This window comes from Callithrix jacchus, chromosome 4 (genome assembly GCF_049354715.1).
Source record: "Callithrix jacchus isolate 240 chromosome 4, calJac240_pri, whole genome shotgun sequence".
NCBI classification, from domain to species: domain Eukaryota; kingdom Metazoa; phylum Chordata; class Mammalia; order Primates; family Cebidae; genus Callithrix; species Callithrix jacchus.
In genome coordinates, this window is record NC_133505.1 from 13,374,712 (window position 1) to 13,401,800 (window position 27,089).

At 44.2% G+C, this 27,089-nt stretch overlaps 1 protein-coding gene across 1 annotated transcript; it reads right to left on the reverse strand.

Moving 5' to 3' along the window:
- Nucleotides 1-13,536: 13,536 nt before the first annotated feature.
- On the reverse strand, nt 13,537-26,246 carry RBM24 (RNA binding motif protein 24). Its single transcript, XM_008993923.5, has 4 exons — nt 25,509-26,246; nt 24,321-24,444; nt 22,568-22,622; nt 13,537-15,661 (listed from the first exon to the last, which is right to left on the reverse strand). Exons 1-4 carry the CDS (start codon nt 25,674-25,676, stop codon nt 15,298-15,300), a joined length of 711 nt encoding a protein of 236 aa, XP_008992171.3. The 5' UTR covers nt 25,677-26,246; the 3' UTR covers nt 13,537-15,297.
- Nucleotides 26,247-27,089: the final 843 nt, after the last annotated feature.

The window sequence follows — 27,089 nt, forward strand, 5'->3', positions numbered from 1 at the left end:
ATTATAGAGCAGGAATGGAGACTCAGAAGGGTGTGTACCTTGCCTGAGGCCACACAGCTGGCAAGTGGTAGAGCCTAGACCCAGTCCCAGGTCAGTCTGCCTCCCCGTCCATGCTTTTGGCCATCACATGCTAACAAATTTGTCCTACCAGGATTCTGGCAAACTACCGAGTGAGCAATCTATTAATGCACTCTTAAATTAGAACCTAAAAGTAAGGGAGGATTAATAATTAACTGTTGCCATAAAGAAGAATTGGGTGGACCTAGAAGGTTGTGAGCTTTAAATGGAATGGAAAATATATTTGGGGACTCGGGTGATTTTCAGTCTTCCATATTGGATCTAAAACCACCCAGATAAACATTTCTATACTTAGTGACCTGATAACAAGCCCAGTGTGCCAAAATAACCCAGTGCTCTTGATGAGTCTTAACGACAAAGAAGTAAACCTCAGGTCAAAGTGTGTTTTTGACCAGACGTTGACCTTCCTGAACCAGGGTGGCCGAAAAGGGCATTCCTATGTTGAATATATCTTATAAAATTGCTTCTGATCTCAGCTATCAGGTGACGTAACTGGAAAGTTCAGGGAGTGCTGCGTCACGCTGAGTGTATTCTGTTTCCCTGGAACGAGGGCATCATTGGCTCTGTCTTTCCAAACAGCAACATGTCTTATTAATAGGGTTCGTTCTCCATAGGGCCATAGATTATTGATGGAGCTCACTGTTAGGCAAGGCCTCCTGTCACCCTAGACCAACACAACACAGCTCTTCAGCCTCACTGCAGCGGGCACAGACGTATCTGTAAAGCAGCCCACGTGCGTGCCCGCCCAAGGCAGTGTGAGGGTGGCTGTCAATCAAGCTGCTGCTCAAAGGCAGAGCGCCTTTTCTCAGGCTGAGTGAATAGCAGAGGTATCAGGTGAGCTTGAAAAGGGAGGGGAGGGACACTGGCAATTATCGCAATTATTCTAGACAGACATCATTGCTGGAGGTCCCTAAGGTTGGCAGGGAAGCTCTCGCTGGACCCCAAATCCTGATTGTAACCTGGCTGCACTGAAATACCTTCTCTTCAAGCTCTTTCTCATGTCTTTCTTCGTGTAGGCATTTTATCACATGCAAAAGTGCACTGAAATGCACTAAGTGCCAGGTCTACTGTCAGATAAAGTAGGTTACCAAAGGAATGCTTGTTTCCATACATACTTTAAAGGTTCCTCTGATAGGAATGTAGTAGGAGGGACTTGAACTGAAATTGTAGTGTTATTACCATTGAAGGAAGGGACTCCTGTGGTTACCTAGCCCAAACTCTTTGAAGAAGCTTAAGACATGGAAATAGACTTGCCCCAGCACATAATGGTGATTAGTGGTGGGGTGTGGATTGAACTTGGAGCCTCTAGCTTCCCAGCCCAGTGCTCTTCTCATCATACAGCCTGCTGGTTTCCTCTGAGCCTGGGCTCCTACCCTGTATTGTCAGGATTTCCTCTGTGCTCCTTAGATCTGGCTATTTTTCGGCCAGGCGGCCAGGCGCAGTAGCTCGTGCCTGTAGTCCCATGGGAGGCTGAGATGGGCGAAACACAAGGTCAAGAGATCGAGACCATCCTGGCCAACATGGTGAAACCCTGTCTCTACTAAAAATACCAAAAAAAAAAAAAAAAAAAAAAAATTAGCTGTGCATGGTGGTGGGTGCCTGTAGTCCCAGCTACTCAGGAGACTGAGGCTAGAGAATTGCTTGAACTCAAGAGGTGGAGGTTGCAGTGAGCTGAGATCGTGCCACTGCACTCCAGCCTGGCAACAGAGCAAGACTCCATTCAAAAAAAAAAATTCTGACTATTTTTCCTCTGGTGTATATCACAACTCTAGGAATTTGGACTCCCAGCCTAGTATCCGGCAAGTTGGTTATCAGGTTTAGAAAAAGCATCAGTCTCCTAAACAGTTGGGTGATGAGTTACATCTAATAACTATTTAACATATCCTACTAACATTTGCATTTCTGTTTTATTATTAAGACTAATCAGTAATATGTCTGATACTAAGAACCTCCTGCGCAGATACATTCAGGGGCTCCGTCACTCATAACTTAACACACCAATTCCTATTATTCACAAATAAGCAACAGCCACAGAAAGAGGAAGAGAACTTATATTTTATGAATTAGACATCGGGATAAAGAAAACTTTAAAGATAAATGACTGTATATTGGGGGAAGAAACTTTGTTAATATGGCAATTTTACGATGACATCAAATGCCTCTTATTTTCCTTACCAAAAGTTAGGGACAAAGTCACTGCCACTGAGTTTGGGTTGGGACTCACTTGGAATTGATAGGATGTGGCAGAAACGATGCTCGGTAACTTCTCAGGCCAGCCCAGGAGACCACGTGCAGCTTCCACCTTGCTTGTGGGAAGCATTTGCTTTTGGAGTTCCGGGCCGTCCTGTGAGGAATCGTCTGACAGCCCTGAAATGATCATGCTGAGACCCTATCGTGGGCGTGATTTTCCAGCCCCAGCTGTTTCAGGCCACCAGGCATTTGAGTCCTCTCAGCCATTCTAATCATCCCACTGATGGCAGAGTAGACACTAAAGAGCAGAGAAGATGTGTCCCCACTATGCCCGTTCTGAATTTCTGATCCACAGGCAGCAAGCACAAGAAAATTGCTATTTCCGGCCAGGAACAGAGGCTCATGCCTGTAACCCCAGCACTTTTTGAGGCTGAGGCAGATGGATCACCTGAGGTCAGGAATTTGAGACCAGCCTGGCCAACATGGTCTTGACTAAAAATACAAAAAAATTAGCCAGGTCTGGTGGTGCACCCCTATATTCCCAGCTACTGGGGAGGCTGAGTCATGAGAATCCCTTGAACCTGGGATGTGGAGGTTGTAGTGAGCTGAGATTGTGCCACTGTACTCCAGACTGGGTGACAGAGCGAGACTTCGTCTCAAAAAAAGAAAAAAAGAATGCTCTTCCTATTTTTTTAGATTTTTTGAGATGGAGTCTCACTCTTGCTCAGGCTGGAGTGCAGTGGAGCAGTCTTGGCACACTGCAGCCTCAGCCCCCCGGGTTCAAGTGATTCTCCTGCCTTAGCCTCCTAAGTAGTTGGAATTACAGGTATGTGTCACCACACCCAGCTAATTTTTGTATTTTCAGTAGAGACGGGATTTCACCATATTAGCCAGGTTGATCTCAAACTCCTGACCTCAAGTGATCCACCTACCTCGGCCTCCCAAAGTGCTGGGATTACAGGTGTGAACCACTGTGCCCAGTCTGTTTTTATTTTTACACTACCAAGTTTGGGCGTGGTTTATGATACCTCAGTAGGTAACTGGAACAGTTAAATAGTTCAGGGCTTCTCTTCGTTTAAATTTGTGATTCCTTATGCCATGTTGCATACTATTCTTATTTTGCCACCCTTAGCAAATAACTTGCCTCACTCTCTGATGCACTCACATGTTCCTGTATGTAGCCTTTCTACAGCTTTTTTTGGATGGTGTTTCTCTCTTGTTGCCCAAGCTGGAGTGCAATGGCACGATCTTGGCTCACGGCAACCTCCACCTCCTGGGTTCAAGTATTTCTCCTGCCTCAGCCTCCCGAGTAGCTGGGACTGCAGGCACATGTCACCACGCCTGGCTAATATTTTGTATTTTTAGCCGAGACGAGGTTTCACCGTGTAGCCAGGATGGTCTCGATCTCCTGACCTCCACCTCTCAAAGTGCTGGGATTACAGGTGTGAGCCACCATGCCCAACTGCCTTTCTACAGCTTTTATGCTTAGCTCCATATCTGTGTTAACTAACGTCTCTTCTGTGTCTGAAAAAAAAAGAATCTATAAACAAATACTAGGTGCATCTCACTCAACCTGAGATCATGAAAATGATTAAAAGTGCACCATTGCCTTTGCAAATAATTCCTCTGGGATGATTATAAGAACATAGGTATCTATAAAATAGTGAAAATTGGCTGGGCACAGTAGCTCAAGCCTGTAATCCCAGCACTTTGGGAGGCCAAGGAGGGTGGATCATGAGGTCAGGAAATCAAGACCATCCTGGCCAACATGGTGAAACCCCGACTTTACTAAAAATACAAACATTAGCTACGCATGGTGGTGTGTGCCTGTAGTCCCAGCTACTCAGGAGGCTGAGGCGGGAGGTTGCAGTGAGGTGGAGGGAGGAGGCTGAGGTTGCAGTGAGCCGAGATTGCACCACTGCACTCCAGCCTGGTGACAGAGTAAGACCACCTCAAAAAAAAAAAAAAAAGTGAAAATTTTTATTTTAAGAAACCAGCTTCCACCATTTTAGTTACTCCTACTTTGTTCTAGCAGAGATTTGAAAGTTAGTTATTCAAAGACCTAGTAAAAATTAAGAACGACCCTGTAATCACGCCTGTAATCCCAGCACTTTGGGAGGCCGACGCGGGTGGATCACGAGGTCAAGAGATCGAGACCATCCTGGTCAACATGGTGAAACCCCGTCTCTGCTAAAAATACAAACAATTAGCTGGGCATGGTGGCGCATGCCTGTAATCCCAGCTACTCAGGAGGCTGAGGCAGGAGAATTGCCTGAACCCAGGAGGCGGAGGTTGCGGTGAGCCGAGATCGCGCCTTTGCACTCCAGCCTGGGTAACAACAGCGAAACTCCGTCTAAAAAAAAAAAATTAAGAACGACAAGGACATGTTAGAAGTCACAGATTGGCTACTCCACAGAAGCAAAATCCCAGCAACGTGTAGTGTGCTTTATACAGAAGAAATGCCCAGCAGTGCCCAGCACACGTGAGATTTTGGTATTGACATCTTTGTATTAGAACTGGAAGGTGGAACACTATTATGACAAAAAGACAAAGCATGACTCTAGAAATGAAAAATTACAGCAATTTTCATTCTAAAATCTGTAGACTCTACTCACCATATCGTTTGTCTGCCCCCGTATCATTTGTCTGGGCTATGACGGTCTGAGCCAACTCAGTTAGATTACAAACTTCTGGAATCACAGGATCTCAAATATGACAGTAGTTTATCTTTTACAGTTACAGAACCTCTACCTTCTAATACAAACTTTCTATCAGGCTCTGAACTGCTACCTAATTAGCAATGCTAAGATTGAGTTTTCTCATGGCAACTTGGAGATGCATATGGTGGGTATCGGTTCAGCTGCTCCTTCAGGTAGATTATAATCAATGCAGATTTCTTCAGGATTTTGCTTGAGACGATGCTCCAATGAGTAAATCCTGATTAGATAGACCTTAGCTGCTGATTTTCCCCTTACCCCAAGAACCTGGACTTTATTAAATACATAAAAAGCTTTGGCTGGGCATGGTGGCTCATACCTGTAATCCCAGCACTTTGGTAGGCTGAGGCGGGCAGATTGCCTGAGGTTGGGAGTTTGAGACCAGCCTGGCTAAAATAATGAAACCCCCATCTCTATTAAAATTACCAAAAAAATTAGCCAGGGATGGTGGCACACACCTGTAGTCCCAGCTACTCAGGAGGCTGAGGCAGGAGAATCGCTTGAATCCAGGAGGTGGAGGTTGCAGTGAGCCAAGATTGTGCCATTGCACTCCAGCCTGGGCAACAGAGGAAGACTCCGTCTGAAAAAAAAAAAAGCACTCAACTTACTTCATAGAACGATGGCTATGTATTTCTGTACAGTTAAGAGACTTACCTTTAACCTTAGCTGACATCATTCTTTGGGAGAATAATTTGTCTTAATGGCATACTGGCAACACAAAGATATTTCCACAAACCTATTCAAATGTCTTGGGTTAATATGGAAAGGGCAAGATTGGTCAACCCCAAAGGGAGCAAGGATATTACCCAGGACACTTGTGTTTTTTGAGGATTTTCTTGAATGAGCATGAAGGAGTGACAATTGCGACGCCAAAATCGCTTAGTTCTGCCTGGCAGAGCCATTCCAAGTCGCCCCTCTCTGCTTCGCGGAGATCCTCAACACTGATTGCTTGGTTATAAAAGTCCCCAAATTCTCATATACTGTATCTCTTAATCACTCAGAACTCATCACATTGAGAAAACCTGTTAACGCCACAGAATCACCAAAATTCTCTTGTAAGAATTACCCTGAGTGAGGATGATAACAGGGAGCACAGAAGCTTGGAATCAACTAGAGGTATTGGCAGTAGCCAAGTGAAGCTAAATAGTTTCCAATAAAATGAAAATTTTCTCCAGGTTCCAGCATTTACGTATCTGTGCACAGTGGGATGCTGGTTACCACTGTATCCAACTGAGAGCGTTACAGAAACTCAGTGAGGCTGCAGCCACAGAAAATCTGTATGTTTAAGGAGAAAAATCTCTTATTTTAGACATTAAATGCCCTGTGGTTCTTGCTTGCATTTCTTTGCCCAAGCCTCAGGGGTGTCTCATTCTCGCACGAGGTTGATTCATGCACAGGTTGTAAGAAGGCTGATATGAAATTTTTTTCTGCTGGAACTTCAGGGCTCATTTTGAAAATGCATTGTTACAATGGTTATGTTTTTTCCCCACGTCGTCTTACTGAAATGTCTCATTCAGGGAGAACTGACAGACCACCACTGTGCCAAAAGTGGCAGCTGGGAAAGATTTTTTTTAAAAAACGTACAGATAAAGGAAGCAAGGGCTGAGAGGTAAAAAAGACAGCTGGGAGATTTAAGGGACATGGCCTCTAAGCAGCTGAAAGAGAGACACTGGTCTAGAGAGAGACTGTGGGTGAGATAAGAGGCTTTGTGCATGCTGAAGAACCATGCCAAAGATGATAAGAAATGCAGCTGTTATGAAAGTGTGAATGATCAAGATTCTCCGTGTGCTCAGGACATAGACATTCAACATGTGTGCTTAAAGGACAAGCATAGAAATTCCTTTTTGTTTTTTTGAGACGGATTTTGCTCTTTCACCAGGCTGGAGTGCAGTGGCACGATCTCGGCTCACTGCAACCTCCATCTCCCGGATTCAAGGGATTCCACTGCCTCAGCCTCCTGAGTAGCTGGGACTACAGGCATGTGCCACCACGCCCTGCTAATTTTTTGTATTTTAGTAGAGATGGGGTTTCACCATGGTCAGGATGGTCTCGATAGCCTGATCTCATGACCTGCCTCGGCCTCCCAAAGTGCTGGGATTCCCGGCGTGAGCCACTGCGCCCAGCCTAGAAACTCCTTCTACCAGGCAGTTTGACTCCTCACACTCTCTTCCGAGTTACAGTACTGTGCCAGCCTCTCACTTGGTCATTGCTAAGCTGCGACGAGTCCTGCTTCTGCCATTACGACTCCAAAACTCCTTTTCTCCTTCGTCTTCTCTCGGTTTAAGAACAATTTCTTAAAAATTTGTTTTTAACTTAATTTTGAGACAAGTTCTCGCTCTGTCGCCCAGGCTGGAGTGCAGTGGCAGGATCACAGTTCACTGCAGCCTTGGCTTCCCCAGCTTAATCCTCTCGCCTTAGTTTCCTGAGTAGCTGGGGCTTAGGAGGTGGGGGTCACCATGCCTAGCTAATTTTTAAAATGTTTCATAGACAAGGTCTCCTATGTTGCCCAGACTGGTTTCTAACTCCTGGGCTCAAGCAATCCTCCCACCTTAGCCTCCTAAAGTGCCGGGACTATAAGGGTGAGCCACTGTGCCCAGCATAATTTTTTTTTTTTGAGACAGAGTTTTGCTCTTGTTGCCCAGACAATGCAATGGTGCAATCTTGGCTCACTGCAGCCTCCGCCTCCTGGGTTCAAGCAATTCTCCTGCCTCAGCCTCCTGAGTAGCTGGGATTACCAGGCTTATGCTACCATGCCCAGCTAATTTTGTATTTTTAGTAGAGATAGGGTTTCTCCACCTTGGTTAGGCTGGTCCCAAACTCCCAACCTCAGATGATCTGCCTGCTTCAGCCTCCCACAGTGCTGGGATTACAGGAGTGAGCCACTGCACCCGGCTGAGATATACTTTGATTCAATTTTATAGGAGTTCATAATAGTAAATCACAGCATTAGTATATTTTCCCCACAAAGGCACGAGTGGATTGAGGCCAAGATAACTACTCATTATAATTCTTTGCATTATCACTGAACAAATGCTGCCCACAGAAATTAGCGAAAATGAGCGTGGAGATGTTTATGTTCTGTGGTCCTTACTATGGGTCCTTACTGTGCTCTGCGACGGTTTTGATCCTGTCTACAACTGGCCTCAGAGTCCTTAGATTTGGTCGTGACCCCAGAATTGACAGAATGTAGAGAATATTATGCTCAGTAAAATAGGCCAGGTACAAAAAGACAAATGTCACATGATCTCACCTATAATTGGAATCTAAAAAAGTTTAACTTATAGAAGTACAAAGTAGAATAGTGGTTACCAGATGCTGGGGAGTAAGGGAGGAGGGGGTTGGATGGAAAAATGAAAAATGCTGGTCAAAGAGCAAAAGATTGCAGCTGAACAGGAGGAATATGTTCTGCTGATCTATTGCATAGCAGCGTGGCTATGATTAATAGTAATGGTGTTGTAGATTTCTAAATTGCTAAGGGTGGATATTGAATGTTCTCACCTGGCTGGGCTTGGTGGTGAACGCCACCTGTAATCCTAGCATTTTGGGAAGCCAAGATGGGTGGATTGCTTGAGCCCAAGAGTTCAAGACCAGCCTGGGCAACATGGTGAAACCCTGTCTCTACAAAAAAACTGTCTGGGCATGGTGGCATGTACCTTCAGCTACTCTGAAGGCCAAGGTGAGAAGATCGCTTGAGACCAGGATGTTGAGGCTACAGTGAGCCATGACGGCACCACTGCTGTTCAGCCTGGGTGACAGAGCAAGACCCTGTCTCAAAAAGAAAATAAAAACAAATGAAATGTTCTAATCACAAGGAAATGATAAATATGTGAGGTGATGGATATGTTCATTAGCCTGATTTGATCACTGCACAATACATACATGTATAGAAGCATCGCATTGTACCCCGTAAATATATGCAATTATTACTTGTCAATTAAAAATAAAATTAAAAAAAACTTAGTTGTTATCCTTAATGTCCTACTTTATTAGAAAGCAGGCCGGTCACAGTGGCTTACACCTGTAATCCCAGCACTTTGGGAGGCTGAGGTGGGCGTACCATGAGGTCAAGCGATTGAGACCATCCTGGCCAGCATAGTGAAACCCCATCTCTACTAAAAATACAAATATTAGCTGGGCGTGGTGACGCGCACCTGTATTCCTAGCTACTCGGGAGGCTGAGGCAGGAGAATTACTTGTAACCAGGATGGAGAGGTTGCAGTGAGCCAAGATGGTGCCACTGCACTCCAGCCTGGCGACACAGCAAGACTCTGTATCAAAAAACAAACTAGCAAAAAAAAAAAAAGGAAAGAAAAGAAAACAGAGGGATGTGATGTATCTGATTACTGTCCTTTGAATGATCCTCCATTCCCCATCATCAGACCAAGTCTCCTGTCGCTCAGCAAATGACCACCTCTTTCTTCCCAACGTGATCCCCTTAATGGCAAGCCGCGGCCTCACATGACCAAGCCCACGTGATTACTACTCCTTCATCTCACCTCCTTTTGCCTATTTTTAGGAGATGCTTTTGATTTTAGACGCTCTCCCCCTACCCCCTTTTTTTTCAGATGGAGTCTCACTCTGTCACCAGGCTGGAGTGCAGTGGTGCGATCTCAACTCACTGCCACCTCTGCCTCCCAGGTTCAGGTGATTCTCCTGCCTCAGCTTCCTGAGTAGCTGAGATTACAGGCATGCACCACCACGCCCAGCTCATTTTTGTATTTTTAGTAGAGACGGGGTTTTACTATGTTGGCCAGGATGGTCTCAATCTCTTGATCTCATGATCCACCCACCTTGGCCTCCCAAAGTGCTGGGGTTACCAGCGTGAGCCACCATACCCGGCTTGCTCTCCTTTCTCAAATGAGTTTCTTCTACATACTTTTCACACTCCTTTTTCCTCAGATTTCAAAATGAATATAAGTGAATGCAGAATAAAAAATGCCTGTCGTAAGACTCTCCACGCAGCATCCACTGTTTCTCTTTTACCTCACCTTTGAGGCATCAGCAGGACAGGCGGCTGGGCCGGGAGTGTTTGAAAAGTAAATAAGTTCATATCTGGTTGGAACTGTCAGATAACCATCATTTAAAAATAGAGCTAAAAGGTAATTTTCTACTTGGCAAAGTATGTTTTTGCATTTAGAACTCATTTTGGAAGTCAGTTTGATATTTGCCCTTTTAAGAACACATTATCTGAGGTAGTAAATGAAAAGAAGTAACGATTTGTACTCCATCCATGTTCTAATGTAATTGAAATTACCTCTAATAGTGGCACAATGGAAAACAATGTGTACCCTCCAACTCACTTAAAAATATATTAATAGCTTAGTGGGAGCCTCTTGGATATAAAAAAGGAATGGTATTTGTTTTCCAGGGGACAAATGACAGGAGAGACAGGGACTTTAGAGACTTTCTCTCTGAAGAATGTGGTCAAGAAGGACCAAATACTGTGTAATAAGATAAAATTATATCAAAGCTATAAATCGGTATCGTTTTTATCTACAAATTCTAAAGGGTTTATGTACGCACTGTCTCATTTCTTAGATTTACAATGGAGACTTCAAAGCTTGAAATGTAAATGATTTAGCTAAAATCATGATTGAACTTCTAAAATTCCACTCTGAACAAATACTCAAAATGAAACCTCTTCTGTACCGAGTGCTTAAGCAAAACAAAGTTAGAATTTCCATGGAAACAGCCTGGAACCCTGGAAGCAGAAGAGAGGACAAGAGCAAACACACTGATTTATGTTTCAGTTCCTCTTCACCTCTGCCCCTCCAAACCTCAAGCTGTCATCTTAATGAATGCTTTCAAGCCTCAGAGGGAATTAAGAAGAACAATATTTGACATGAGTGAGAAAAGAACTAAATATAGTTCCCTTGTGAGAGAAATGTATTCCATAATCTCATCCATTGGCCTTCCCTTATCTGGGTAATCTCTCCATCTTTCAACGTTATTTTTGTGCTTTTATTGCACCACCAGTTTAGCTATTCCTTGGTAGGGAGTAGAATAAAGATAACATGAGATACGATTTTGTCCTCTTTTGCAAGGGTTATTTAATGAGACAATCGAGATCAGTTACCAAATTAATATTGTACATATTTCCTCGGTATAGTAATTTCCTTGCTCAATGCTTTCGAATTTCTAAAATGCTCTCATCTCCCTTAATTTATTCAATGAGTACAACCTGAGAAGTAGATGGAACAACTATGCCGGCTACTATCAACCCACATTTGATCCGTTTGGAAGGGTTTAAGATCACCCTGCTGATAGGTAATGAAGCCAGGACTCACCCAGCACTTTGGATCTCAGCCCCATTGCTTTCCCTAACTCTACAATAGTGTGCCTGACCAACCATTATGTCATGGGTATTCTCTCCTTCTTATCAGGTATGAAAAACTTCTATTTATTTCTTTTTAGAAATTTATTATTGGCCGGGCATGGTGGCTCCAGTCCATAATCCCAGTACTTTGGAAGGCTAAAGTGGGAGGGTCGCTTGAGTCCAGGTGAGACCAGCCCGGAGAATATCGTGAGAATCCACCTCTACAAAAAATAAAAAAATGAGGCTGGGCATAGTGGCTCATGCCTGTAATCCCAGTACTTACGGAGGCCGAGGCAGGCGGATTGCCTGAAGTCAGGAGTTCGAGACAGTCTGGCCAACATGGTGAAACTGTCTCTACTAAAAATACAGAAAAATTAGTTGGGCATGGTGGCATGTGCCTGTAATCCCAGCTGCTTAGGAGGCTGAGGCAGGGGAATTGCTTGAAGCAGAGAGGTGGTGGTTGCAGTGAGCTGAGATCACATCACTGCACTTCAGCTTGGGCGACAGAAAGAGACTCCACCTCAAAAGAAAAAAAAAAAAAAAAGAGCTGGGCATGTGGATGCACACCTGTACTCCCAGCTACTTGGGAGGCTGAGGTAGGAGGATCCCTTGAGCCTGAGAGGTTGAGGCTGCAGAGAGAGATGATCGTGACACCGCACTCCAGCCTGGGCAACAAAGCGAGACCATCTCAAAAAAAGCAAAAACAAAAGGAAATGTATGCTTTAGCATTATAAGGTAAAAATCTCGCTCTCTGTAACTGCTAATGTTGCTACTGCTGCAGATCAGGAAGAAAGGCACAGCCTGGGTAGGTGAACTTTTGGCTTTCCTGAGTATGCCTATTTTTGACAAGATTTTCCCAGAACTGCCTGACCTATTTTTGATCAATAAATCAAGACTGCTTCATTTTATAGTTCAGCAATAAACAGCTCATGGAGGACAAAAGTGACCTTCCATAAATCTGAAATATTAAAGTACATCTTTTGCAATGAAATAGCCACTGATGCACTGACTGAATTAAGTAGCCTAGAAATTATTTTAGTGGTCCCAGATAATATGTCGGGGTACAGTAATCTCTCTCCCTGGGGAAAGTGAAAACTATGATATGGAATCTGATGTCACCGCTTTCTGTTGCTTATAATTATTGAAAACTAAAGGAGTTCAAGAAAAGCTGTCATGGATTTGGGAAGTATGAGGACAGAGAAATCAATAAACAATCCATTCCAGGCCAGGCACAGTGGCTCATGCCTGTAATCTCAGCACTTTGGGAGATCACCTGAGGTCAGGAGTTTGAGACCAACCTGACCAACATGGTGAAACCATGTCTCTACTAAAAATACAAAAATTAGCCGGGCTTGGTGGTAGGTGCCTGTAATCCCAGCTACTCAAGAGGCTGAGGCATGAGAATCACTTCAACCTGGGAGGCGGAGGTTGCAGTGAGCTGAGGTTGCGTCACTGCACTCCAGCTAGGGTAACAGAGCGAGACTCCATCTCAAAAACAAACAAAAAACCCAGCCCCGATCCATTCCACGATTAGCATAATATACACTTCTAGAGAGTCAATATGACACTCATTTGATGTTCTAACACATACCTTATTAGATATTACCACATCATTGTGGACATAAATTAAAGCATCCCAACAGGTGACTTCCTCTGGCTAGCTACCACTATTGGGCCTTCCAACAATTGCTACTATATTTTGACTTACTGTGTATCTGGCTCTGTGGCAGGTAGTTGGTATGCTTTTTAAACTTAATATTTAAATAACCATGCAAGACAAGTATTATTGTCACAATATCATAGATGAGAAATGCATTAAACAAGTGAATGCATTAAAAAAAGAGCAATTGGCTTCACTCACATTGCTGAAAAGTGGGAGTCCTGCTCAAACCTCAGTGTACCTGCCCCCAGCACCATTGGGCTGGTCCCACTTCTGAATGACTAGTCCTCTCTACAGCCCACTCCTTCCAAGCCATCTTTCATCTAACCAATTTTCAGTGATAATGGCATCCTTTAGGGCTCCTCTGTGGGATGGGGGATGACCTATATCATTTGCTAAGTATAAGGTAGATACTGAGTTAGTGAAACTTACTTTAAAGGCACAAAACCAGGACATCCGGGAGAGTTATTATGCTCACTGAAAATGTTACATGTCAATCATGGCTATCGATTCAAGTTCAAAAGAGAAATCATTCACCTTTACTACAGAATTAGAAACAGCCAATGCAACAGAAGTTTTTAAAAATTATATTTAATACAAGTGAATAGAAGATCTGAAATGTTATAAAGCAATATACACAATGAATAAATAATTTGCACAGGAGAGTCATGTCTACATTACGTAACACTGTCTAGTATGGGAATACTTAAAAGTAAATCCAGTGATAATGGAGAAAGTCCATAAAAATGCTAACCTGTCTTCCCTTGTATGAAATTGTTCAAGTATAAAAATCCAATACAGTGTAAAATAGTATTCAATTTAGTTTAAGAATAAAAATTGCAAGTATTGCAGTTTCAGAAGAAAAATGTAAAGCAGCATTTAAAAACTACGTAAGAATAGTGTTAAAGTAACGAATTACCAATAAATGAAATCTACACGGGCAAAATCAGAGGAAGCATGAAACTAGCAATATATCTTGTTTAAAAAAAATCTAAAAACTAAAATAAACTAAAATGTGTTAATGTAAGAGTACTCTCTTATACAGTGCACATATGAATTTAAATAAATCCAAGTCAACTTCTTTAGTTGAGTAGGTTAATATTTAATACGCTACATCTAGACCTACTAAATAATTTATGCCATGAGATGAATACATAATTTTACAGTGTCACATCTAAAGTTCCTTTCTTTAGAGTGCAGCATAGTAAAACTTAAAAATAAATATCTTAAATAGCATTACTATTAAGGCACAGTATAAACCACATTATCATTAACCTTTGAAGAATTGTAATCTCAGTAACCTCGTTGTCTCATGTACTGTAGTCACTAATAAATAGTTTTAAATATGACTCTGAAATAGATACTAAAAAGTGTAAAATTACTTAAAAAGGGAAAAAAAATAAATGTCCTTAAGACAGTTCTGCAAACTTTGCCTGCCTTTATTCAGAAGCCACGAGTCGACACAATAAATAGAAAGAGAAGGCTGTTGTAGTAAAAGCCTGATCCTATTTCAGAATCAGAATTGCTGACACCAGCAGATACAAGTTTCCCAAAATTGAAACAGGATGGGGAGAGGGATTAGAATGTGACAAGCTCATCAAACAAGCACAAGTGATGTGTTCTTTCCAGAACTGTGTGTGTTATTGATTGTCTGTACAGCTGTTGCACCCATTAATTCCACATCACTTGTTCCACAGTTCCACTCATCCACAGGACAGATGAGAAAATAGCTTTGGTGCCTGTCCACCATTTCACCCACTGCCACGCTCCTAGATTGATTGTTCGATGCCCATTTTTGAGATAGTAAGAACATGACCTTCTGACTTGAAAAAAGTTCTATAGGCCTTAAGTGACTGCTAAAAATGACAATCAGTGCTTTCGCCATTTTGTTTGTAAAAATTCTGCTTTTAAATGTAATTCAAGCTACATATTGCTCGCTCTGTATTCCCTGGTTCAACTAGATTCAAACAGCATTTTCTAACTTGTAAAAGGCAGTTTTGCTTCCCTGATACTATAAAAAGAGCAAAAATAAAAACCCCATTACAAAAGTGAAGTTCCGTTGTTACTCCTGGCGTCGTTTCGTAGTGGCCTTTCATTTATTCAGGCTCTTTGGGATTGATTTCCAAAATTGTGCCCGTTCCCTCATTCTTACCTCTTCCTCATCTAGAACACTACCTGGAGTATAAAAAAAATAATAACTCTGCTTCACAATAGCATCGCTGCTTTTTTTTTTTTTTTAAAGCTGTTAAGTCAATGTTAACTCTCTTATTAGCTACTAAAAATTGGAAAATTGGGAGGGAAAGAGAAAACAATTCAACTTTGATCAGATGGCTGGTCTATTGCATTCGGTCTGTTTGCAGCTGCTGAGGCTGGTACTGGCCAAATGCTGCAGCGGCAGCAGCTGCCGCCGCCGCCGCAGCAGCTGTCCCAGGTGCCGCTGCGGTGATCGGCTGTTGGACTGCGTAGCCATAGCCCCCAGCGGTGACATATCCTGCAGCAGCTGGAGAGGCTGCATAGGGGTACTGGTCATAGGCAGCAGCGGCGGCGGCGGCGGCAGCAGCTGCTGAGTATTGTGCGTATGCAGCTCCAGTGTAATCAATGTAAGGGGTGGTGGAGGCAGCAGCTGCTGTCGGCTGGACATGTGGAATGACCACTCCAGGCTGCACAAAAGCCTGCGGATAGACATAGTGGGCAGGTATCCTGTTGAGAAACGGAAAACGAAGTCAGGCGGTAGTCACCTCCTATCAGTAGCATTTGTTGTTCAAAGATAAGACAAACTCAAATTTAGTGGTTATTATGAGCATAGGGTTGCCACAATATCCACTTTCTAGGGGTCCACTGAGAGTACTCGGGCAATAGCCAAAGTCAGAGTGAGTGCCCCCAAAAGAACTGGACCACAAAAATATGATGACACCCTCCCTGCTAGAATTTTCATGTCTGATGATTTGGAGTCATTAAATACAGTTTATCAAGAGTTTGGAAAATAAATCAAAATTCGTGAGGGCCATGTACATAAGAGATGTTTAACAAGTGCTCAATTGCTGAAGACTTTGGAAAATTCTGTAATGAGCTCATCAAAGAAAAATGTTTCATTAAGTAAATAGAAGAATAGGACTCCAAAGGTAGTCCATCATTATTCACTTCTGTGGGGTGATCACCAGTTTGTCGAAAGTAACATCGACGTTAACAAAATGTGTATGTTTCTTATCATGGCAACCCTACTTGAAATTGCTATGCAGACTCAGCACACATTAATCTCTCTGCAACCTCAGTCACCCTTATTAAAAATAATAATTAAAAAAAGGAAGCAGGCGACAAAAAAAAAAGGAGTTTAAAAGTTCACAAGTGTGGTAAACACAGCAGAATCACACTTCTCAAACGAACTGTAGTGCAGCTCACTCTGCCACAAGAGGCTGTCGTGGAAAGCTACAAAAACACTATTAACATTCATGGCAGTGACTCCCAAAGAGAGGTGCGGCACACTTATTTTCTTTCTTTCTCTTTTTTTCCCCCATAAAATCCATAAGGACACAACGGTCAACCAAACCTGTTTTGACTATCAGGCACCTGAGGGTCAGCCAGCTTGTTTATCTCTATGTAAGACAGACAGAAGGGGTTTTGGGGAAATGATGAGGTTGAGGGAAAAGGCAGGACAGGGAAGTACAACTAAATATTTCTAAAATTAATAGAAATTTAAAAGGTTCACATAACAAGAAAACTTTTTTTGCACATCTATGAACTCTCGTTTCATCCTCCGAATCAGCAGAAATACTGTTAGGTTTGAAATCTGCCCTATTCATTGATATTTTATACAAATCAATTGTATAATCATGTGTTATCCTGCAAAAGTTCAAGAAAGTCAAACAAAACCAAGTACCTTTTAAAATTATACATTCACAGATAATACCAGACAGACTCCAATGGCCTTACTTAAGTTAATGCAGTTAAAAAAAAATAAATCACAAGAGGTATTTAAACAAAAATCCATGCATCTCCACTTTCACTCTTGCAATTTATTACTGCCTGTTTAAAACACTACCACGAATATCTGATTTATCTTCTTCTTTAAAATAATCTCTATCAAAGCCCCCTATAGTTATATCTAAAAATATGACACTAGAATGCGATGTGGTTGTTGGCAAGGCCAACTTATAAGAAGTATAAGCACAAGGAACAATCTTCCAATTTCAAAGCACTTAAAACAGAGAATAGCACATACACGTTGTTCAGAAACAGATTTTGCTTTGCCTTTTCAGAGTTTGACTGAAAGCACTCATTAATGAACATCCACGGAAAAGATGAATTTATCACAGAGGGTAGTGGACTGTGGCCCCAATGATAAAAATACACTCCATTTACCAGACTTGTAGATCTTTCCCAGTGCCAGGAGAAACAACGTCATCAAGTGTTTCTGAGGACACTCAGAGATGTTCTTAACTGCTTGTCAGAAACCAGGCGCGTGGTCATGCACACACTCAGAACGCTGCTGCATGTCAGGTGCCTGGCTCACTCCAGGCGACAGGTGTGGCTTTATGAAACGCTTGTCCCTGGAGGCTGCCACATCTACAACGTGTAGACATGGCTAAGAGAGCCTACTCTCATGCCAGTTTACATGTGGTGACGGACAGCAGGGGCTGCAGCCGGGCTATTTTTGATCCTGTCATGCGACAAGGGTTTCCAGTGGGTAAAATGTCTTTATAAGGCCAAAGTAAAACATCTATCAGTTGCAAAGGCCAGCCAGTACGGATCTTACTGACACTGAAACCTTAACTCCTTGTACTCCCAAAGTTCCCAAGAGCAACACTGTAGGTGCTAGGTTTGTCTCTGAATAAAAGTGTTTACTGAAAATGTTTATCTCACAAAAAGGCAGGGGAAAGCATTGTGAAGAATGCATTAAAAGACAGCCAAGGTTGCTTAGGGGGCTCTAGCTCTGCATTTATTATGCATTAAGAAATCGTCTGGATTTCACAATATCAAACAATGAGAATATAAAGTTAGTTCACTGGATTATCAGATTTCTACATGAAGTTTGGCAAGGATTAAATAGACATCTGGAAGGCAAATGAAAACCTAGAACGCTTTAAGGCTTAGGGAAAAGGAGAACCCAAAACCTAAAATACCCTGGTTCAGGAAGGAAGGCAGAATTGGCCTAAAGGTTCAAGCGGCCCTTTGGAATGAAATCCTGAATTAGGAATTCTTTTTAATGGTCTAAGAAACCCATGAAGGTGATCTGGGAACCTCTCCCCTATTGGATATCTACCAACATCCTTTCCTTCAGTTAACCAAATGTGCATGCCTAGCAGTTAGAAAAGCAGAAGCGCAAAGCAGATACTGCTAGTAATTTTCTTTTTTTTTTTTTTTTTGAGAACGAGTTTCACTCTTGTCACCCAGGCTAGAGTGCAATGGCGCCATCTCAGCTCACCGCAACCTCTGCCTCACCAGTTCAGGCAATTCTCCTGTCTCAGCCTTCTGAGTAGCTGGGATTACAGGCACCCACCACAACACCTGGCTAATTTTTATATTTTTTAGTAAAGATGGGGTTTCACTGTGTTGGCCAGGCTGGTCCCGAACTCCTAAACTCAGGTAATACATCTACTCTGGCCTCCCAAAGTGCTGGGATTACAGGTATGAGCCATTGTGCCTGGCCACTTTTGGAAAATTTCAAAGAAAATTTTAATTGACATCTCTCTCTGACTTCTGAAGCAACATCCTACCTGGTTTCCTCTTCCAATCTCTCTCACACCAGCTGATGACGAAGTCTCCATCTCATTCATTTGCTCAAAGTAATTCTTGGCCCCTAACAAACCAAACTCAGTGCTATTATCTTAAGCCTTGGCATTCTGGGCCAAAATACCCAGACTGCCTCTGGCTCCAAAATGCCTTTCTAGTATTTCCTTCCGCCTTTTCTCAAACCCAGGTCAGCTGGGCTCCTTTGTGTTTCCTGGACAAGCTTCACGTGCCCGGATCCTTGCCCTTTATTCATGTCATCCATCCCTCACCCAGATGCTAATCCCCAGTCTTTACCTGCTGAAATGCAAATCCATCACCCTAGCTCTAGATAGCACTCACTACGTACAGAGCCTTCAGAAATTTGCTGTATCTTTTAGTCTCATATTTTTCTTTTTTTCATGCTACCTTAACACAGCCTCATATTTTGCATATGCGAAATGGACTAATAATCTCAACCCTGGGTGGCTGGGCATTAAATAAAATTATCTGTGGGGAGAGCCTACAATGACTATTATAGTAGGCACTCGATAAAAGAGTTCCCTAGCCGCCACCATTCTTTAAAATCCAGGTCAACTTCTACCACCTTGATGAAGATTTCTGAGTCCCAGTCACTGCCCTGATGTCCCTCTCTCTTATCCGAGGGCACATGGACAGCCCTTCTTGGTGCTTATCGGCTCTCACTGGATTACAAGAGAATAGAGTTTTGTTTTTTGGGGCTACAGCTTGACAAAGGGGAGAGAACGCAGCTCCTGAGGTCAGGTAGACCATGATTCCAGACCTAGAATCAGACTCTAACACTTACCAGTCCTGTGATTGGTAAAAGTTAGTTAACCTCTCTGCGTCTTCATTTTGTAAAGGATATTAACAATGCCTTCAACAAATACTTACTGTGAGAATTAAATTATATAGTTTATGTAAATCCCTTATCATTACAATCCATATGGCAGATGTTTGGTGACTGTTAGTTACAGTCCCTCCTGCTCTCCTTAGTGGACACTATAAATACTAAGCACAGCACTGGCACAGCCAGCATAAAACTGAGCACTTACAGGGGTACCGAGTAAATTAAGTGTATGTCCAACCTGATCTAACCTAGCCCAGAAATTTCTGCTCACAGATCTGTAGCCTCCCCTCTCCAAGTTTTCAATGAAGAAATGCTTCTTTCAAACATAAACTACAAAATATTGTTCAGCAAGTCCACAAGTGTTTCTGTATCTGCCCACTGTGCTATAGTAGAAATTCCTTTTAGGTCAGGGTTTTGTCTTCAGAGGCCCAAAGTCACCTGGGGGCCATTTAAGGACCACATTGAAAACAACAGTTCAGTTACTAGCATTTCCAATAAGTCCAATTTGAAATTCTCAAGCTGCTTTCCAGGCCTAACACAGGAACATGTAGCATTCCAACAGAATTTAGGATGACCAGGTGTGATTTGTTTAGGTACAGACTCTGAAATTAGAGCAGTGTTGAGAACCTCTTAAAAAAGAAAGAGAAAGCTGGCTTGGTCCACCTGGAATGCTATCCACTTCTAATAAGAATCTCAAGTTCTAACAATTTATGCACACAGCAATCATCACCATCCTTTATAAAAATAGTTAATATTAGAAGAAGTGAAAAACAAAAGGTTGCTATCGAAACACACCTGCTTTCAGATTTCCCTATGACACATCTTGCACTGGTAGTTCTAATTTTCCTGCATTACCTTCTTTCTTAAGGACTGATCCATAAAAACTTCCACAACCAGTCCAAATTCCCATGCCCAGCTCTCAAGACCCACCTTAGTCTGGTTTCTCCACACACTAAGTCTTCTGCTCTATGCCTTTGCTTAGGCTCACTCCATCCCATTCCCTCCAGACATATCCAGTCTTCCCTTCACCTGCCTAAGACACACCCAGCGGTACAAGTCTAGTGCAAGTGTACCTGCCACACGCACCACAGCCTTATTCAACTCCTCCACCTCATCTACTGCTACTCTGAACTCCTTTTGTACTTGAAACAATACCACGTCATTTAGCAATCAGTAATTCTTGACTAGTTTTTGCATGACTTTTGCTTCCCACACTAATGTGCAACTCCCTCATTTTGCATCACGCACTGGCACAGTGAAAAAGTAAACACAGGCAACTACCTGTTGATTCAGTTTCACAACTGTTTCAAGATTATTAGTGTGAGCTCACCACTAAGCTCACCTTCAGATATATGCTCTCCTCCCTCATCCCACCTTAAACAGATAATCTAAATGAATTACTCACAGAAATAGCTGAACCCATCAACCCCACCATGTGTTGTCAGTATCTGGGTTGGGCTGGATGGGGTTTTGATAAATAGCTATGGACATAGGAAAACTCTTTCTGATCATATTGAACAGAAGACTCTTCCACAGCTAAAAAAAAAAAAAAAAAAAGCAAGAGCTGGCAGTAACAGTGAGGGACTGAAATGTTCAAGAGAGAGTTATAAGGAGGTGGTCATGGGAAATATAATTAATGACTCTTCCAGGTCCAGTTATTGTTATTTTCCTTCCTAAATCTATTCTTAGAGACACATGGTAGACATCTATCTATGTAGACAGATTCCAGCCTTCCAGGTTACACAGGTAGACGTTTAGATCCTAAGCTAGAGAAGAAATTATTGAGAGTGAAATACTCTTTCAACAACATCAACATTTAAAAAGAAAATTTAAGTATCCAGCATTAGAGTTCCAGGAATGTTGATCAGGTAGAATACAGACAAAACAGAGTCTGGTGTCCAGGATAAACTGAGGCAGAGGGCGATCTCCCACCCATATAACCTCTGAATGGAAGAGAAATGGGGACCTTGGAACAGGAAAACTGGTAATCACAAGACCCAGAGACAACACAAATATGAACAGGTGCTCACCTGAGTTAGGGCTGAAAGGTGAAAGTTAGTGCTATGCTACTCAAAACAACTGGCTCCTGTTCATAAAATCTGATGAGAGTTGTTGAACCTTTAAATTAGATGACCTCAAAGTGGGTACACATTGCAAAAGAAAGAACCCCATCCCCAGAAAATTTCCCATAAAACAGAAACTTAGGACATGCAAGCAATGAATCTGTATTCTGACATAGAGAAATCACACAATTTAGCACTCACTACAAAAATATGGTTAAATAGAAGTCACAGGCTACAGCTTTAAAGCAAGAAAAAAAAAAGGCCCTTTGCTTCCCATGGCAAAGTCAAAAGTCAACACCCCTCAACACCACCACCAAAACCAAAAACGCAAAGAACCCCTTCCCCGAGGAAAAGAAAACAGTTTCACTACAGCTCTTTTCAATTAAGTAAAAAGCACACAGTTTAGCTATCAACACCACTTCATTACTGTAATAAATAAAATAAAGCACACGAAGGGCTATGGACTATTGTGAAAAATAGAAACAACAACAGCAACATCCATGCATCGTTAATCACCATCTGAGCTTGTGTGTCTGAGTCTACCGGTTACAGAGTTTAATTCCAAACAGAACTATTCCACCTCTTATCATGGTATCCTTCTGATCAGTTAGCTTAACTGTATACGAGCCCTGTCAGGTTAGAAAGAGATAAATAAAATTGAGTCAAGTTGAACAGTAGTAATGGTGATGGGACACAATCGTCTTGTACACAAGTCATACCTGGTATTTTTGTTTTGTTTTGCTAATCATAAGCTCAAAATTTGTCTCGTTTGGAGGCTGCATACTTGGTCAGATAACTTGACTCATCTAAAAATATTTATAGTATCAGCATTGAAATGCACAAATATATAAAAAATGGTATAACCAGGAACATTCTGTGACATGATGATCTTATCTGTATATAATAAAGAGGCAGGTTAACAAATGATAGCCATACTGAAACTTAAGAAAGCCTGATTAATCAACTTACCCGAAAGGTCTTTGTATGAGGGCTGGATGAAGCTGTTGAACACCAAAGGCAAAACCTAACAATAAAACATACCACATTCTTTATTTGTGCATGATTAGGCATTTATTACTCCTACATGTAAAATGCAATCATAACTTTCACTCATAAAAGATAACCATTCTTTTGCCACTGTAAAGAAACTATGGATGTATGCATATTTTTAAAGTCAGTTTTACAAATGCTATCACTGATTCTAAGAAAGGTTTTAATAGGCAAAAAGTGGAAACTTGAAAAAAATCTGCGAAGTTTAATTGACAGACGCAGAAGCAGACCTTGGGAAAATGTTCATGAAATAAAATTAAGAACTGCAGGATTTAACAATAAAGTTACATCTCAAATACAATTTGAACCACAATCTATGAAAAGTCTTTGTAATTTGGAACATTCTGGGATGCTTCAGACAATGCTCTGGAAGATTATGGGTTTTACCATTTAAAAGTGTTTAAAATTCACAAAAATAGATACGACATACCTACAACGTACTAGACAATGTTTTAAATGCCCATGAGTATTTGTCCAAGCACTTACTTTCCTGTCAACCTAGTTTCCTTTTAAACCTGTTTGGACGGAAGTAAATTTCAGATGGAAAAGGCTTAGGAGTCAGGAGGACAGGACTTAATCAAACAAGTAAAGTTGCCTGTGCAAGGAAAAGATTACATTTGCTTAATCAACCGTCAACTGCTTTCGCTAATGCAAAGGGCAGTGTTGTAAATGAGCCCAGAGACCATGTTTTCCCATAGACAAAAAGCTGCTCCCTTTAGGCAACTCCTAGCTATGTGACTTAAACTACTTCTCGTCCCTAAATGTCAGTTTCTTTGTCTGTAGCATAGGGTTCTTCGGTAGGTGAAATCTCTATTTTCTTTGATTGCCAATACTCTGTGATTTATGTGAAAGCTTTACCATTTGGAGCTGGGCTCGATGACTCACATCTGTAATGCCAGCACTTTGGGAGGCCGTAGCCAGTGGATCACCTGAGATCAGGAATTTGAGACCAGCCTGACCAACATGCTGAAACCCCATCTCTACTGAAAATTCAACATTAGCTGGGTGTGGTGGCTCATGCCTGTAATCCCAGTTACTTGGGAGGCTGACGCAGGAGAATCACTTGAATCCAGGAGACAGAGTTTATAGTGAGCCGAGATCACACCATTGCACTCCAGCCTGGGCAACAAAAGCAAAACTCCGTGTAAAAAAAAAAAAAAAAAAAAGCTTCACCATTTGGACATCATCCCTACCCTTTATGCTTCCCTTGGGTCCATGTTCAAGTCAGATTGCCTGCTCTGAGCACTGTGCAACTGGTGCTAAAAAGAGAGACACCACTAAGTGGGGAAGTATATAGGAAGTCGACAAATTTGGCCCATATAAGCCACATGTGAATTATCTACAGGTGGCTAAGAACGAAAACTGAGAGCAAACTAAAAATGTATGTCATATAGGAAGCAGGTGAGTCATGACTAAATCTTCTTCCTGTAAGAACTTGTTCAGACCCTCAAAATCTATTTCTGCACACAGGTCCATTTCCAGGCCTGAAAGGAGTATTTACAACTCTCATTTATGTTTAATGCCTGGGTAGAATAACAAGCCGTGGTTGGTTCACGTTTACTAAACACATCTACGGATACTCAAGGAGATAACGTCTTCTAAATTAGAGAATCATCCCACCCCTAAGTGGGGGTTCTCAGAGAGGAGGGTAGGGGAGGCAGATGTTTCTCACCTGGTTGCATGATCCTTGGTTTTGCTCCTAAGTATGCCAGGTTCACGTTGGCCTTCCTGCCATCAATGATGGGATTGGGATCCTTACAGGCCCTTTCGGCAGCAGCCCGGTCAGCCATGGTGACCTTAGCAACATACACACACAGACATACATACATAACCTCTAAATTAACCCCTGAAGGAAATCAAGACACACTGGAGAACTTATTCATGATAAAACTGAGACCAAACTTTTTTTCTTTGCTTTTCTTCTTTTGGCTGGACCCTCCTCATCGATCTCCCATTTTTAAAAGGCCGGGGACGGAGGGAGGGGTGGTGGGGTGCGAGTAGAGGAAGGAAAAAAGAAAGCAAGCCTCTAGCAGCCCGCCCCCACCCCGAAATCTTAAGGGTGCTAGTAGGGCCTAGCAGAGCTTTGGAAGCCTAAATTCTTAGAACGCTAGATCCTCCTTCCCCCGACTCCCCCGCCCTCCAGGTCCCTAACTCGGCCTCAGAGTCACTGTTTTCTTTAAAGAAAGTCCAGCCTCACATCCGCCCAGCGCTCCCAAGCTCCCGAAAACACTCCCCAACGACAATAGCTATTGTCCTACTCTGTGGCTCCCCGCTCTTCGGCAGCTCAATTTGCACTCTGAAATCTCCAGGAAGCTTAATATGCTCTGTTTCACTTGGGCAAAGAGCCCTAGGATCATCCTTTAAAAGTGCCTACCTTTGCCATTAAAAGGCGGGGGGATGACCCCAGGGGGAACAGCCCCACACCTCGTGGGCTGTCCCCTCCCTGCCCCAGCCAGAACACCAGACGACACACGCATTTTTTTTTTTTTTTTCTTTACAAAGCAACAGCATGTTTAACAACCGGCCTCCAACCCGGGAAGGCGATTGTGCGTAGTTAGGACCCCTCCCTCGCAACCCTTTGCACCCCAAATCCAGCGGTCATTACAGTTCTCTCCTTCCACCCATGCCCTGCCCCGCCCGGCCCCCGACCTCGCACGGCGCCGGGTCTTCTCCGAACCCCGTGAGGCGGGCGCCGGCCTCTCTCCTAGCAAACTTTCAGTTCACCCGGGAGCTAAGGGGCAGCGCCGCTCACCCCGCGGGGCTCCTCGCGGGTCTCGCTGAGCCCCTCGCTCCAAGCTCCCGATTCCCCCGCCAGCGCCACTCCATCCCCCGCCCCCGAACCCCGGTCCCAGCAACTTACAAATCCGTAGCCCCGGGACTTGCCCGTCTGCCGGTCGGTGATGACCACCGCCTCCTCGATCTCGCCGAAGACCTCGAAGTACTTGCGCAGGCTGGCGTCGGTGGTGTGGTAGGGAAGCCCCCCGACGAAGATCTTGGTGTACGTGGTGTCCTTCTGGGTCGTGTGCATCTTCGCGCCCGCCCCGCGGCTCGGGCTCCGGCTGCGGCTGCGGCTCGGGCAGCGGCTGCGCCTCCTCCTCCGGCTCCGCGTCTCCCGCACCCTTTCGCGGCCGCCGGGGGCCGAGGGCGAGCCCGGGGGCGAGGGCGGCGGCGCGGCGGGGGCGAGCGGCCGGGGGCGGCCGAGGGCGCCGGACGTGCGGCTTCCGAAGTCGCCAGCGGCCCTGGAGACCTGACTACGTTCTCTGCTCCCGCCCCCCCTGCCGGTCCCCGCACGGATTCTCCCGAACGTCTGGATTAGAATCCGGTTCTGTAGAACGCGCGGGCGCTTTCCACTCACCCGGCGGGGAGGCCAAAAATAAAAAGAGAGGGTTGTCCTCGAGCGAAGAAGGGGGTCCTTTAGAGGTAGCTTTTTCTTCCTTAGGAATCAGGTGCCTCGAGTGGGGTGTGGGAGGGTCGCCGGGGAGAGCGTCCGAGCGCCGAGGCGGGCGCGGGGCGCAGCGGCGGCGGGGCCGGGGGCGAGGGACTCCGCGCGGCTCCGGCTCGGCGCTGTCCCTCCCGCCGCAGAAGCTGGAAGACGAGTGGCGAGGACGGCTCTCCACCTCTCTGCTCCCTTCCCCCGCGGGCCGGGGGTCGACGCCCGGCTGGGGAGGGGGGCGGGCCGGAGGCCTGCGATTGGCCGCGGCCGCACCTGGGGCGCCGGGCGCCGCCGCCCCCCAGCTGTTGGGAACAGCTGCTTCTCTCGCGGCGCTGCGCGGCGCGGCGCTGGGGCTCGGGGCTCGGGGCTCGGGGCTCGGGCTCTGTAGCCGGCGCTGGGGCAGGGCTGGAGACGGCTGGTGGCGGCCTGGCTCTCGGCGTCGCCTACCCAGTCAAAGTCTTAGGGATCCGGCGCGGCACCAGGAGGGACCCGAGGTGCGGGGACTGTGCTCGAGGAGGGAGCTGCGTTGCTTTCCAAAGTGGGCGACGCGAGCTCTTCGGGCTAGGCCTCGGTCACAGGGCCGGCGACCTGGACTGGAGAACTGGGGTCTCCCGGGGCCTGGGGCGATTCGCTGAGAGGCCAATCCCCTCCGAGGCGGGGGCGGGGGGGGGGAGGGTCCAGGAGTTCTGCGGAAAGATACTCAAGCTGGACACCCTGGGGTCTGAAGAGTGTGAGAAGGAGGGCCTCAACTTTCCCTTGGCCCCAAAAAGCCGGTGTTGGGGAGAACCAGAGAGGTAGAGCCAGAAGGAAAATAAAGATCTGGCGCTTGCGTGTAGTTGGATAAACCATTAGCTGTAATTGCTCACCGTCCAGCCAAATCAAGTAACCAGAGACACCTATGTCCATCAGGCACCGCCTTCTATTTCGGAGAACCATAAATTAGTGCTTCAGCCCCCACAGTCACCAAATTTGTCTTTCCTCCCTAACTTAGTTATTCAGGAAGATTGG